The 15,030-nt window shown below is 41.1% G+C and overlaps 1 protein-coding gene across 8 annotated transcripts in view; it reads right to left on the bottom strand.

Annotated features, from left to right (window-relative positions):
* SPAG16 (sperm associated antigen 16) overlaps positions 1-15,030 on the bottom strand; it is a 1,122,606-nt gene that overhangs the window by 1,006,736 nt on the left and 100,840 nt on the right. For all 8 annotated transcript variants that reach the window (XR_008847220.1, XM_056536059.1, XM_056536060.1 and 5 more), the window contains 2 exons: positions 12,486-12,603; positions 10,461-10,530 (listed from right to left, as the gene is read on the bottom strand). Coding sequence is in view for 7 of the 8 variants with exons in the window: in XM_056536059.1 (XP_056392034.1) it covers positions 10,461-10,530; positions 12,486-12,603 (188 nt within the window). In the remaining variant the exon portion in view is untranslated. The remainder of the gene's footprint in view (positions 1-10,460; positions 10,531-12,485; positions 12,604-15,030) is intronic.

A 15,030-nucleotide genomic window follows, 5' to 3' on the forward strand; every position in this document is an offset into this window, starting at 1 on the left:
ATTCAAAATGACATTCAGTAAATGTTTTAACCCTTTAGTTGTTTCACAGGAAAAGCAGCAAAGTGAAGGAGAAAATTCAAAATCTTAATTTTTTACACTCGCATGTTCTTGTAGACCCAATTTTTGAATTTTTACAAGGGGTAAAAGGAGAAAATGTATACTTATATTTGTAGCCCAATTTCTCTCGAGTAAGCACATACCTCATATGTCTATGTAAATTGTTCGGCGGGCGCAGTAGAGGGCTCAGAAGCGAAGGAGCGACAAGGGGATTTTAGAGAGTACGTTTTTCTGAAATGGTTTTTGGGCATGTCGCATTTAGGAAGCCCCTATGGTACCAGAACAGCAAAAAAAAAAAAAACACATGGCATACCATTTTGGAAACTAGACCCCATTGAGGAACATAACAAGGAATAAAGTGAGCCTTAATACCCCACAGGTGTTTCACGACTTTTGCATATGTAAAAAAATATATAAAAATTCACTAAAATGTTGGTTTTCCCCCAATTTCACATTTTTTAAAGGGTTAATAGCAGAAAAGACCCCCCAAAATGTGTAACCCCATCTCTTCTGAGTATGGAGGTACCCCATAAGTGGACCTGAAGTGAACTGCGGGCGAACTACAATGCTCAGAAGGGAAGGCGTCATATTTGGCTTTTTGAGAGCAAATTTTGCTCGGGGGGCATGTCGCATTTAGGAAGCCCCTATGGTGCCAGAACAGCAAAATAACCCCCACATGGCATACCATTTTGGAAACTAGACCCCTCACAGAATGTAATGAGGAGTAAAGTGAGCATTTACCCCCCACTGGTGTCTGACAGATCTTTGGAACAGTGGGCTGTGCAAAATGTTTCATTTTCACGGACCACTGTTCCAAAGATCCGTCAGACACCTGTGGGGTGTAAGTTCTCACTGCACCCCTCATTACATTCCGTAAGGGGTGTAGTTTCCAAAATGGGGTCAAATGTGGGTGTGTTTTTTTTGCGTTTGTCAGAACCGCTGTAACAATCAGCCACCCCTGTGCAAATCGCCTCAAATGTACATGGCGCACTCTCCCTTCTGGGCCTTGTTGTGCGCCCCCAGAGCACTTTGCGCCCACATATGGGGTGTCTCCGTACTCGGGAGAAATTGCGTTACAAATTTTGGGGGGCATTTTTCCCTTTTACCTCTTGTGAAAATGAAAAGTATAGGGCAACACCAGCATGTTAGTGTAACATTTTTTATTTTTTTACACTAACATGCTGGTGTAGACCCCAACTGTTCCTTTTCATAAGGGGTAAAAGGAGAAACAGCCCCCCCCCCCCCAAAATTCGTTAGGCAATTTCTCCCGAGTACGGTGATACCCCATATGTGACCCTATTCTGTTGCCTTGAAATACGACAGGGCTCCAAAGTGAGAGCGCCATGCGCATTTGAGGCCTGAATTAGGGACTTGCATTGGGGTGGACATAGGGGTATTCTATGTCAGTGATTCCCAAACAGGGTGCCTCCAGCTGTTGCTAAACTCCCAGCATGCTCGGACAGTCAATTGCTGTCCAGAAATGCTGGGAGTTTGTGTTTTGCAACAGCTGGAGGCTCCATCTTAGAAACACTGCCATACAATACGTTTTTCATTTTTATTGGAGAGGGGGGTGGGCAGTGTACGTGTGTATATGTAGTGTTTTAATCTTTATTTTATGTTAGTGTAGTGTAGTGTTTTTAGGTTATATTCACACTGGCGGCAGATTACACCGAGTCTCCCGCTAGGAGTTTGAGCTGCGGCGGAAAATTTGCCGCAGCTCAAATTTGTAGCGGGGAACTCACTGTATTCTGCCGCCAGTGTGAATGTAGCCTGTACATTCACACGGGAGGGGGGTCAAAACTACAACTCCCAGCATGCACTGACAGACCATGCATGCTGGGAGTTGTAGTTTTACAACAGCTGGAGGCACACTGGCTGGAAAACCTTGAGTTAGGTTCTATGACCTAACTCAGTATTTTCCAACCAGTGTGCCTCCAGCTGTTGCAAAACTACAACTCCCAGCATGTACTGATTGCGGAAGGGCATGCTGGGAGATGTAGTTATGCAATGGCTGGAGGCACGCAGGTACAACTCCCAGCATGCCAAGACAGTCTTATGCTGTTCCTGAATGTTGGGAGTTGTAGTTTTGCAAGATTTAGAGGGGTTCAAGTTGTAAATCACTGTCCAGTGGTCTCAAAACTGTGGCCCTCCAGATGTTGCAAAACTACAACTCGCAGCATGCCCAGACAGCAAACTGCTGTCTGGGCATGCTGAGAGTTGCAGTTCTGCAACATCTGGAGGGCTACAGTTTGAGACCACTTAGTGATCTACAACCTGAACCCCTCTAAATATTGCAAAACTACAAGTCCCAGCATGCCCACACAGCAAACAGCTGTCTGGGCATGCTGGGAGTTGTAGTTTTGCAACATCTGGAGGGCCACGGTTTAGAGACCACTGTAAACTGTGGCCCTCCAGATGTTGCTAGGCAACAACTCACCTAGCAGGACCCGGAAGTATTGCTGCCGCCGCCGCATGTGAGGGAGGATCGCGAACGGGGATCCGGGATCCAGGTAGGGACCTTCGGCGCCCACCTTCCCTGGACGGTTCCCCTGTTTTGCCCGGACACCGATAGGTGGGCAAAGCGGGGGAACAGAACTTTAACCCCCCCTCCCCCGGTCTGCTATCGGTCGGTCGCTCGGCCGACCAATAGCAGGGATAGGAGGGGTGGCACCCCTGCCACCAAACTCCTATCCCTTTAGGGGGATCGAGGGTGTCTCGGACACCCCCGATCCCTCTTATTTTCCGGGTCACCAGTGACCCGTATGACCCGGAATCGCGCAGCTCGCAGGTCTGAATTGACCTGCGATTTGCGCGCATCGCGGTCATTGGGGGGTCTCAGGACCCCCCTCGGCGATGTGCCGGGATGCCTGCTGTTAGATAACAGCAGTCATCCCGGCCCGATCACCGCTACCGGTGACGTGGCGCTCACGGAACCCCGCGACGTACATGTACATCGCCGCGCGCCAAGTGACACTTCGCGGCGCCGTACATGTACGTCGCTCGTCGTGAAGGGGTTAAATTACATGCTTATAGGAAAAAAACTTTTTATTTTTTATTTTTTTATTTTTTTTAACTCTGCCAAGAATCGCTGAGGACATTTGATCTTCTCTTTTAACTGTAAATCTTTTCAGTTACATAAGCACTCTCCACTAAATCAGCCATAACCACAATAAACCCTGGCTGTTAAGAAAATGGGTATTATAGTACCACCCAACGTGTGAGATTTATGAACAGACAGGACAACACACGTCTGCATGTACTTTCACAATATTTTAAGAATTAGTAGCCAAACAGCTTGATCATTTTAATCATCCACAGCCATTCCAATCTGGTGTCAAATCAATTGCCCAGCGCGATTCTTTACTTGCAACGGTTTGTGCAGACAAAATTGTATCTGGCAAAAACAAATAACACTAATAAAGCGATAGAAAGCCTGGGGCGTTTAGGAATGAAATTTTATTTGTAAAGAGTGTTGCAGTCTCTGTGTGAGAAATTACCAAGCAGTAAAGACTAAGCACTGCTAAGTAAACAATTGGTACGGTATATGTAGCCTCTGAATCATGGCAGCAAGAAAGTACAGATTTAAAAAAATGTAAATGGGATACTAGGACCAATTTTCTTCAGGAACATTATATGCTCATATTGTAGTTAACCATTCTGGTAAATGTATGGAAAAGCATTGGAGAAGAAAACATAATTTTTCTAACCTATAATTAACAGAATTGGAAGGGCACCGTGCTGGAACTTGTAGTTAAGTGTACCGTACTTCTAGTCCAAAAAGGGTGCACAGCTCCAGGACCAGACCCACCGTCCAGAGACGATGTAAATCCAAAGAGGAAGAGGCACTAAGTGCTGCTTCCTCTTTGGATTTACTTTTTCAAACCTAAAGTTTTATAAATATTAGATTACATACAGTGTGTTTTCCAACCACGGTGCCTCCAGCTGTTGCAAAACGACAGCATGCCCAGACATCCTTTTGCTGGGAGTTGTTACTTTTGCAACAGCTGGAGGCACCCTGGTTGGGAACCTCTTTTTATATAAACAGAAGTCGTTTTTATAACCAGATTTAGCTCCAGGACTAGAGGTTGCCAGTATCTGGGTTTTATTTATCCTATATTGCGTTCCAGTTATACCTTTTTTTTCCTCCTATTTTTATGTTACAATTCAGCTCAAGCCTAACATTGTCATGTATGCCCACCCTGAAAAGAGACCCTAGATAAACAGACTCAAAACAAAGACTCAGCTCAAGAGGCACATTTAAAGGAAACCTGTCAGCAGATTTTTCAAAGTAAAGATGCTGGCAGTGTGATTTAGATCATAGTCAGTAATACCCATTCTATGCATGTGTGTGATATTTGTGTCTATGTTTTTAGATAGAAAACATTGCTTGCTGCCAGTACCGTATGTACATTAAGCACCTTGACTCATAGAGACATCTGTCAGCATTTATCTCTCCCCCTGATGCATGCATGCCTCCTGTCTGATGATTGACAGCCATTACTGTAGTGACATCAGCACTAGCTCATCTTAAATCAAGCAGAGAAGGGCTGTCAATCATCAGGAAGGAGGCATGTCTACAGCAGGAGGAGAGACAAATGCTGAGAGATGGTTCTAGGCCTCAGACTCCAGGTACCTCTATTACATACTGTGCAGTACATTCAGCTAGTTTAATACAGGAACACCTCGTTATAAGACCATCTTTAAATGGAGCTTTCACTGTATCCAAAAACATATAACTCACAAATATCATGCACATGTATAGAATGTATTAAATGACTTACATTACTAACACTACTAGCAGCTTCACTTTTAAAAAAAAGTTGTTGACAGGGTCCTTTTAAAAGCAAACGTAATTTAGGGAAAGCTTATTATTGGCTGTGCTATAAGAGTCTGATAAATTCTGATAAATTTATATCTGCTCACTTGCCTAGAATGACAAGATTCAAGACAGATGTTTGTAGAACTAAGACTTAAGAGGTTTAATAGATTAAAGGAAACCAGTCAGCTCCATATCATATTCAGAGCTCCATTGTCAAGGAGGTGGTGCCAAGCTACCCCTCCCCATATTCACTGATTGACATAGTGCTGAAAGTCAAAGAGGAGGGGTGGAGGAGCATTCAGGCCTGCATGCTGCAGCTCAGCACACCCACTTTAGCTCTGAGAATCATACAGCTGACAAATAATAAAACTATAATCATTTTACATGAAATTGATAGCACAGATATCCTCTCATATAGTAGAGGAACTTTTGTGTCCTCTCTAGTTCTCACATGGAACACAAACCTAAGTACTGGATATACTAGTGATGCTGAAAATTTACTCAGTGAAGCCAAAAATCACAGAATTTGTATAATGCATAAATTGACATCCCACCACAAGGATTAAGGGATACAGATGTCATGAAACAAGTATAAGTAAATATAGTGAGGTTCCCATTCCGATTTTATAATAGGATATTCGAGAACAAAGTTAATGAGTATGACCAAAGTAAAGAAACAGCACATATACAATAGTGAAGTCACAGTTGAGCTAAGATGTACACTGATGTCTGCATACAACAATGGACAACCATAGGATAACCCCTTTTATTGCATACAGTGATGTCACATTATGAAAATAATGCGTGGGGGTAAGTCAGATGGATTTTTAACCGTGATATTACACTTAAAGAGACACTGTCATTGTGAAAAAGTTTTACATGTTACAGAGCTAATCATAAAATGCCTTTTTACAATATAAACCTACAAAAAAAAGTATTATATTTTTGCCAGAAATTAAAACTGAAAATAGGCGCCACTATGGGTCGTCTGTCTTTAACCAGACAGACTTGTCTGGATTTTGCAACATACTGGATACCGGCCATAAAGCGTGCCAGTATCCAGTATAGGAGATCGCCGATTTATGAGCTACAGGGTATGCGCGGGCACGCACTGCCTGTGAATGAGCACAGGGAGTGTGCACACACATGCAGTGCCTGTAAACAGAGGGAGCCGGCAAACCACAACACAGGCCCTACAGTATTAGGGTATGTTCACACTGAGTAAATCAAGAGTAATTCACGCAGAAAAATTTACGGGCGGAAAAAATTATTTTATTTTCACGTGGAATTTGGGGGGGAAAGAAGTGAAGGCTTTTTCAGCCATTTCCGTGCGAATTCCACGCAAATTGCACGCGGATTCCGTGCGAAAACTATGTCGGGCGGAATTTTTTTTTACCATTGACTTCTATTAATTTCTGCTAGCGGATTCTGCTTGAAGAATGAACATGCTCATTCTTCAAGCAGAACGAATTCAGCGTCTGAATTCCGCTAGCAGAATTCCCGCAGTGTGAACAGGACAGCGGAAAAAACATTAAAGTCAAAGGGCAGAGGAGATGTGCATTAGTTTGGAGCGGAGAATTCAAAAGGAATTACTCAAGTAAATCCTCTTGAATTACTCAGTGTGAACGGGGCCTTATGCAAACCAATAGCTACTGTGGGGGAACTCTGATGGTGGTAGCTACTGAGGGGGAACTTGGGTGCTGTTTCAAAACTACAACTCCCACTATGGGAGGACAGCAAAACGTTGTGTGGGCATGCTGGATGTTGAAGTTTTGCAACAGCTGGAGGAAACACTGCTGTAACAGTGATTCAAACTGCAACTCCAGTTGTTGCACAACTACAACTACCAGCATGCTTAGACAGCCATAGGTAGTTTTGCAACAGCTGGAGGCACAGATTTAGTAAAATTCTGTATTAGAACTGCATGCCAAATCGGTTGCAAAACCACAACTCCCAGAATGCCAGGACAGCCAAAAGTTGTGCGGGCATGCTGGGAGTTCTAGTTTTTCAACAGCTGGGGGTACATTCTTTGTAACACTCTGTTTTAGAGATGTGTATTCTCCAGCTGTGTGCCTCCAACTACAAAACTACAGAGAAAGGATGTGTGGGCATGCTGGGAGTTGTAGTTTTGCAACAGCTGGAGGCAACATTTCACTAACACAGTGCTTTACAAATACGCCAGCTTCAGTTGTTACAAAACTACAACTCCCAGCATGCTGAAATAGTCAAAGCTTTCTCTGACTCCTGAATTACAAAGAAGCTGATCAGACATTCAGGAGTCTGTAAAAGATGAATGATACACAGTGACAGCTATGTTGATTAGCATCCAGCTTTACTAGGAAAAGATAAAACAGATAGAAAATGTAGTCCGTACTTTTATCTATAAAATCCTTGCACTTATTTTATAAAGATGTATTCTTATATTTATACATTTTATCCTGTTATGAATTGACCATAATGTCTTAGGAATACTGCAGGCAAGCTCCAAGCATCTTCCTCTGTGTAAGGCTGGGTTCACACCACGTTTATGCTATACAGTTCCTGTAAACGTTTTCAATTTGAAAACCATATGGAACCTTATTTAAAACCATATGCATTCACTGGCCATTGAAAACTGTATGCCGAAAGATGCATTTGGTTGTGTCCGGGTGAAACACCGTATTGAAACAAACTTTTTTTTTTTTTAACATGGGAGTCCATGGGAACCGTACAGAACCGTATGTGCGTACGGTTCCATCTGGTTTTCACCATACGTTTTTTTGAGTTTGCACAGTTATTTTTCTTGGAATTTTAATCAAACAAGTGAAACTTTATTCATAATGGAGTGAAAAGTTAAAAACTAATACTTTCTTTTTTATTAAAAATGGATGCAACCGGACATCATTTTTCAAACCATATACGGATTAAAACTTGTACACACGTTTTGATACAGTTTTGAGGAATCAGTTTTTTTAAATCAAAAACCTGTACAGGAACTGCATTGCAAAAACGTGGTGTGAACCCAGCCTAACATGTGCAGCATGAAACCAGAGAGGAAAGGGTTACAGAGTAGAGTGGAGTGATTGGCTGACTGCCCAGGCTCACTCCCTAGACTCAGAGCAGATGAGTCATCACTGTAAGAGAGACAGACTGACACGCCCCCTCCAGCCAGCACAATAAAAAAGTAACTGAGCAGCAGATAAATGCTAATTGCTCTGGATATATAGGTCATAGACACATAAAATATATAAATATATATATATATATATATATATATATATATATATATATATATATATATATATATACACACACATATATATACACATATATATATATACACACACATATATATATATATATACACACACATGACCAGGATTAGGTACTGAGTAATATATATATATTTTTTGCACTATGACAGGTATGCTTTAATGGTTATGGAATACAGTGATGTCACAACACTGAGGCAGTAAACACAGCATTAGAATACAAGGATAATGTCAGTTACAATATATCACAATATCACAACACAGGGAAGATGCCTACATGAAATCACAAACCAACAAAGACAACAAATACAGTAAACTGAACCTCTGAAGACTGGATTATTTCACACAGTGATGTCACAGTATGGGAAGAAAGCATAGTGATGTAAAAAAACTGAGATATTAACCATGTACAGCGATAAATATACTTTTCCATAATCCTATGCTTGGTTCAAACTGTGTGAACTCAGTATGTTGTAGAAATATGAACATCCTGTCAAAAAGGAATGCCAACATATTGTGGCATATTAGCAGCAGTCCCAATCAGTTTAATGGCCTGAATATAGTTGGCCTCTCCTTGGAGTCCTGCTAAATAAATGTATGTGTGGGATATAAGCAAAACCTAGTCACAAGAAAACTACATTTGGGTCATTTAATGGAATAGTTAAGCTGCCAGTATGCCACAGTATATGTTGGGAACTTTTTTTCGTAGACATACAGTATATCTATGATGTACCAGGTTTTTTGCAGTGTGAATCCGATATTACATGATCTAGTGGCTGTTAAGATCCCTTAGAGTCCTAGAACCCAGGTGAAACTGAATAAGCATTTATTTGGGCAACATTGAGGTTTTGTACAGAACTGACTTACTAATTAAGATATCAGCTGAAATATTGTCCATTGACATTAATCAGGGTCCATAGCATCTACAGGAAACCAGCTGAAAGTATTCAGGATGGTGAGCTAGACATGTATGAATGATGCAGCCAGCACAGTCATAATGAGCTCATTTGTATCTCGGCTCACAAATCTAAGTATCATTTTCACGTGATTAATAATAGACAAGATTCCTGGTAAACGTGTACATTGTGCAGACCGTCAACCTCAACTCCGTAACATAAAGGTCAATGGAGATTACAAGACCATTTACAAGAAATTCTTTCACCACTGCGCATATCTCCCAGTGTCTAAAGCAATAATGAAGACACTGGATGCAGCATTTCTACAATTTTCTGACAATCCCTGAAACACATAGGGGCTTTGATAAGGAAACTCATATCATTTGTACAACGGTTGGCCATTTTTATTCTTGCAGCTATAAAACTGATAACATTGTACACATGAAAACAGCCTCGGTCCTATCAAAACGTTTCCTTTTTTTTTTTCTCACCGCCTATAAGACTTAGTGTTTGTTGAGCTTTAATAAAGAAAAGAGTGATTTCATAGTCAACAGAGATACTAGTCTTATTATTCATCACTGTGAGTGGGTAGTGTGCTGGCTGCACTGTGTCATGGGGCATTGGCTGCCATTCAGCGAAAAGACTTGTGCTTAACATAAGGACATGAAAGATGTCTAAACCGCCTGGATCTGACAAAGCTGCCTCTTCTAATGTCGGGACTTTGTATCAAAAAGCAAGCTGGTTTCTGGAAAAACAAAGCAGTACTTTCACAGAGTTCTGCTCTGCATGAGAAAAACCATAGTCTAGCAATAAGTCTTCCTGGCTTACTGAAAAGTAAGGCGTTTTGGTGCCACATATTTTTAAGTAAAATTACAGTAGATATAATTTCCAATGTAAAAATGATACTAAAGTACAAGGATAAAAAAAAAAAAAAGTTACAGTATGAAATGTTTTGATCCAAACGTCTGTGGTGATTGAATTTACATATTAAATCCTCAGCAATAAAGTGATCCATTCATTAAAAATGTCACAATATCTTAAAATGCATATCACTTTTTAATAGTTTTTTGTTCTGCCATTCACCATCCTTAATAAGTTAGGTGATCATTTTATATTTGAGGTCACTGCAAATGTGATGATACAAATTATGTGGTTTTTATTGTTTTGATTTATTTTATTTTCAAAAAGTTTTTCCATATCCATGATCATGTCACAAGAGTGCCAAATGAGCCCCCTGAAACCACTCTGACATCATGATAGCCCTTAATCGCAGCATCTAGGGGGTCAGGATTTGAGATTCTCCTATCCCAGCTGTTAGAACTGTAGCGTAGCTGTCTGCTGTACTGTAAAAAGGTGTTTGAGCAGAATTAAAGACTGGTGTAAAATGATTGATAGATGGAGGAATCAATAAACAGAGACAAAAAGATATATAATTACCCTTTTTCACAGGGAGATCGACTTTATGTCCAGATTCCAAGTTCTTCAAGGTAGCTTGAAGACCAGTCACCTGGAATAAAAAAGTAACAGTCACATCTATATGTGGATTTGGAGCAAAACTAAAATGAAAAATTACAGAGGTTCTAACTTCTGGGGCAAGAAAATAAAATAACTAGATTTCCTACATTTTAGGATTCGGAAGGGATTTTCGCATACACTTACGGTACAATCTTTGTAAAACCAATTTTCTACAATAAAAATGCACAGGAAAAGTTGTGACTGTGGAAACTGCCTTCTAAAAAGGCATATTTTAGTCAAATTGCATGAAGGGAACACCTCACCTAGATTTTTTTATTTTACTGACTACAGCCAAATACTGATACATATTCATTTTATACGCTCCACGTACAAATAGGCAACAATATGGAGAGCTGACCCATTGGCATGAATGTGAAAGTTTTGTAAGCATGCCCTGTGACCTGAGCAGAGGTCTTCATTCTACAGGGTTGACTAGGAGAGCGATTAAAAAAAAAAAAATAATAAATAAATAAAAAACTAAAAAAAGTGACATGTCACTAACACTGTTTTCGCACTGCTGGGGTCAGCCACGCCCCTCATGACATCACGGCCATGCTTCCTCAATGCACGTCTCCACCCATAGACTTACATTGAGGGGGCATGGCCGTGATGTCATGAGGGGCGTTGCCAACCCCCGCAGTGCAAAAACAGCATTTGGAACATTAACTTCCGAATGCTGGCCAGTGGAGTACCCCTTTAAAAGGGGTACTCCACCCCTAGACCTCTTATCCCCTATCCAAAGGATAGGGGATGAGATGTCTGATTGCAGGGGTTCCACAGCTGGGACCTCCGTGATCTCTGTGCAGCACCCAGAATTCGTTTCGAATGCTGGGTGCAGGCGGCAGGGGGTCGTGACGTCATGACCCCACGTCACCACGCCTCCTCCCAAAGACTTGCATAGAGGGGGTGTGGTGTGACGTCACGAGGGGAGTCGCCATGATGTCACAACCCCTGCCGTCCGCTCCAAGCGTTCAAAACAGAATGTTCCGAATGCTGGGGCAGCAGAGTACCCCTTTAAGGTTAATTGGAGCTTTGTGTGCTTTTTTTTTATACGGTGTGAACATATCCTTTGGGTAACCATTTACGTTTATGTAGTAAAAATAGTGTTAACATTTGGTCCCAAAAAACATATCTCCCATCATTTACTCATCTGGTTTAATGTATTCAGTGTAGTTTAACTGCACAAAATATGTGTGGATAGGTTATGCCAGCAACCAATTCTTCTCCTGTAGTACCAGTCTTTGATATTACCAAATTTTAAGTATAACTGTCTAATTCTTAGCGTAAACGTAGACTTGACAGTCTAAGAATGTGTTTGCTCCATTCCTAAACTGCTTAGTTTAAGTTTGAACCAACTATTTGGTTCAGTTGGCTTAAACTGTACAAGAATCTTGCGCCAGATATTTGTGTCTAAAACTAATAATAAATGTACCGGTAATATAGAGTAATATTTTAGTTAATCAGTAGATTAGTAGATATTAGTAAGAAATGTTGTGCCTATCAAGCAAGACAGCTGTTTGGTGCATTTGCAATGTAAATCTTCCTCACTGTACACTAGTAAACTGCAACACTATATATTATATATATTTATTAACTTGCCTTACTGTCATTTAGATAAAAGTATTTTTCTCCATTTAAGGGTACATTCACACAAACAGGATCCTGCGCAGATTTGATGCGCAGGATTTGTAACTGCAGATTAGAAGCTGTGCTCAGTCATTTAGCTTACATTGAAATCTGCAGCAGAAAATCCTGTGCATCAAATCTGAGTATGTGTGAACATACCCTTAAAGGTTTTCTCTTCTTGATATTTTATTGGTAAAGGTAGGTGCAGAGAACCCCAACAATCACATGGTGCAACATAGCTATGGGATAAGCAATCAATGTCCACATCTACTTTAGAGCATTGCATTTTGGCAAGTGCAATTGTTAAAGAAAACTCATCACCTCTCCAACAGCTCGGTCCCTCTCTAGACTGGTCAGCATCTTCTGCCGCAACACTGTTTGGTATTTTTCATGCAGCTGCCTCAGCAATGGTTCATAAGAATCATAATGCGCCTTCAACCTGGAAGAAAGGAAAATAATTAAAACTATACAGTAAAACCAAGTGACCTTATGGATTTGAAATGTGCAGGAGTGAAGACAACACTGTGATGACTCAACCCAGCTTCCTTACGGCTCATTATTCACATTATTATTGAAAGTGTCTTTTGTGTACAGTAATAGGTAGCATGACATCTGCATAACTGACCGCTAAACTGTTCAGCTAGTGAAGGGAATGTATGCCTCAATTACATAGAATATCTATGCTGTAATAAAGATAACATGTAGGAGTTTATGTATATAAAATTTGCAAATAAGAACAGCGCTGCTCCCACAGCAACCAAGAAGAATCTAACCAAAAGGTTGAAGAAAGTCACAAAGCATCTTGTAACCAATGCGTAGGAATTGCTTGTCCAGCATATGTATGATAAAATAATTATTTGCCTTTTAATGCTTTAAAAAAGGTATGAACAGTAACAACCACTAAGCTCTGCTACAATACAGTGAAACCTCTCCAAAAGACACCCTCTTTGGGGTCATCCTTTATCCTGTTCAAATTTCCTGTGGCATCTTTGAGAGGAGTACACCTCTAGAAGTTATTTTTTTAATATGGCTTTTGGTTATCTTTTCAAAGAGGTTGCATGGTACCAGCCATAAGGCTATGTTCACACTACCAAATGTCCGCACAGAGACTCTGTGTGGACATTCCGCAAACTGCGGGCGCTGGCATAAGCATGCTGGCGCTAGGACCGCACAGGAATGCGCTGTCTCATAGATGGCTATGTATTCCGTGTGCAGTCTTCAGAAAGAATAAACATGTTCATTCTTCCTGCGGAAACAAAAATCAGAATTTCCATGCTGGAAACATCTGGCACGGAAGTTCTGCCGTGTGCACAGTGCAGCAGAATCCCGTTGAATTCAACTAAGCTGCAGCGGAAATTTCAAAATTTCATGCGGACATTCCAAGCAGAATTCTGCACGGAAATTCTGAAGTGTAAACATGGTGTAAGATTCCACTAGTTATACCTATCTAACTCTTTCAATGTATCCATCACAGAACAAATCATGATAAATCTGGAAGTAGCTAAACACATGAAAAAAAATCTACTCAAAACAAATATGTCTTGAAAAGCAAACAAATATATGTTCATCTGGCAACAATCAAATCCCGCCAAAAAATTCAAAATTAGAAGTCCTTCTGCATTTAAGAGAGCTGAAACGCATTTTCTGACTAAAACAATGATTACTTTGATTTTTAAAAATAAAATAAAAAAGGTAAAATGATAAGTTAAGCATTAATATCTGTTCCAGTTAAAATCCTACACTGTGAATATGCAAATACCATGTTAAAATGTGTGGTATCTAGAGCTGCAACGATTAATCGATAAAATCGATTACATTCGATAACGGGATTCGTTGTCGACGAATCCAGTTATCAAATAATCGCCCGATTCGTTGTCCGCGGTGGCAGTGAATGAATTAATGAAGCTGACATGTCCCGCATGTAGGCTTCATTCATTCACCGTCGTGGCCCGACATGTCCCCGTTGCTTCTCTACTCCTAGCACAATTAGCGCAGCGCCGGGACATGTCTATTCTTTGCTGCTCATCTCTGTACCCGACGGAGATGAGCAGCAGAGAATAAACATGTCCCGGCGGTGCACGAATTGCGCTAAAAGTAGAGCAGCAGCAGGGACATGTCGGGCGGCGGCAGTGAATGGAAGTATCGGGCCAATACCAAGCAATTTGCATGGTATCGGGGACTTGTTCAGTGTCCCCCCATACCAAAACCGATACCTGCTTCTCCCGTTCTCCCGCATCCCGTACCATGGAGGAGCATGTGACACATACGTCACTCCACCTCCTCCCCCGCGCCCAGCGCAACGTTACGGAGGAAGCAGAGTGACTTGTTTGTCACATGCTCCTCCACAGGACGACATGATGCGGACGGGAGAACAGGGCAGAGGACAGCCGCAGGCTGCTACTAATGTCTACGTGGGGCCCTGCTGTCTAAAGTGGAGTGGCCCTGCTGCATAAAGGGGGGGGAACAAGGGTCCAATGCTCTGCACATACCCCCATCTGTATAGGAGTGTACATACACTGCTATACACGTGGGGGGTATGTGCAGACTGCATAGCATTGCACCCTAGGGTCTGTAAAAGCAATGCTCTGCAGTCTGCACATACCCCCATGTGTATAGGAGTGCTATATAAAAAACAAAAACAAAAAAAAATGTAAATTAACCGTTCCCCCAATAAAAATTAGCTCCCCTTTTCCTATTGCTATACAAAAAAATGAAAATAACTTTCTTTTACATATTTGATAATACTGTATGGCTAACTGTCTGAACTATTAAAATATTAGTGAATCATTAACATTTTATTTTAATAGTTCAGACAGTTAACCATGCGGCAATATCAAATTTACACTGTTTCTGTACAGAATCATTA

The sequence above is a fragment of the Hyla sarda genome, chromosome 8, assembly GCF_029499605.1.
Source record: "Hyla sarda isolate aHylSar1 chromosome 8, aHylSar1.hap1, whole genome shotgun sequence".
Lineage (NCBI taxonomy): Eukaryota > Metazoa > Chordata > Amphibia > Anura > Hylidae > Hyla > Hyla sarda.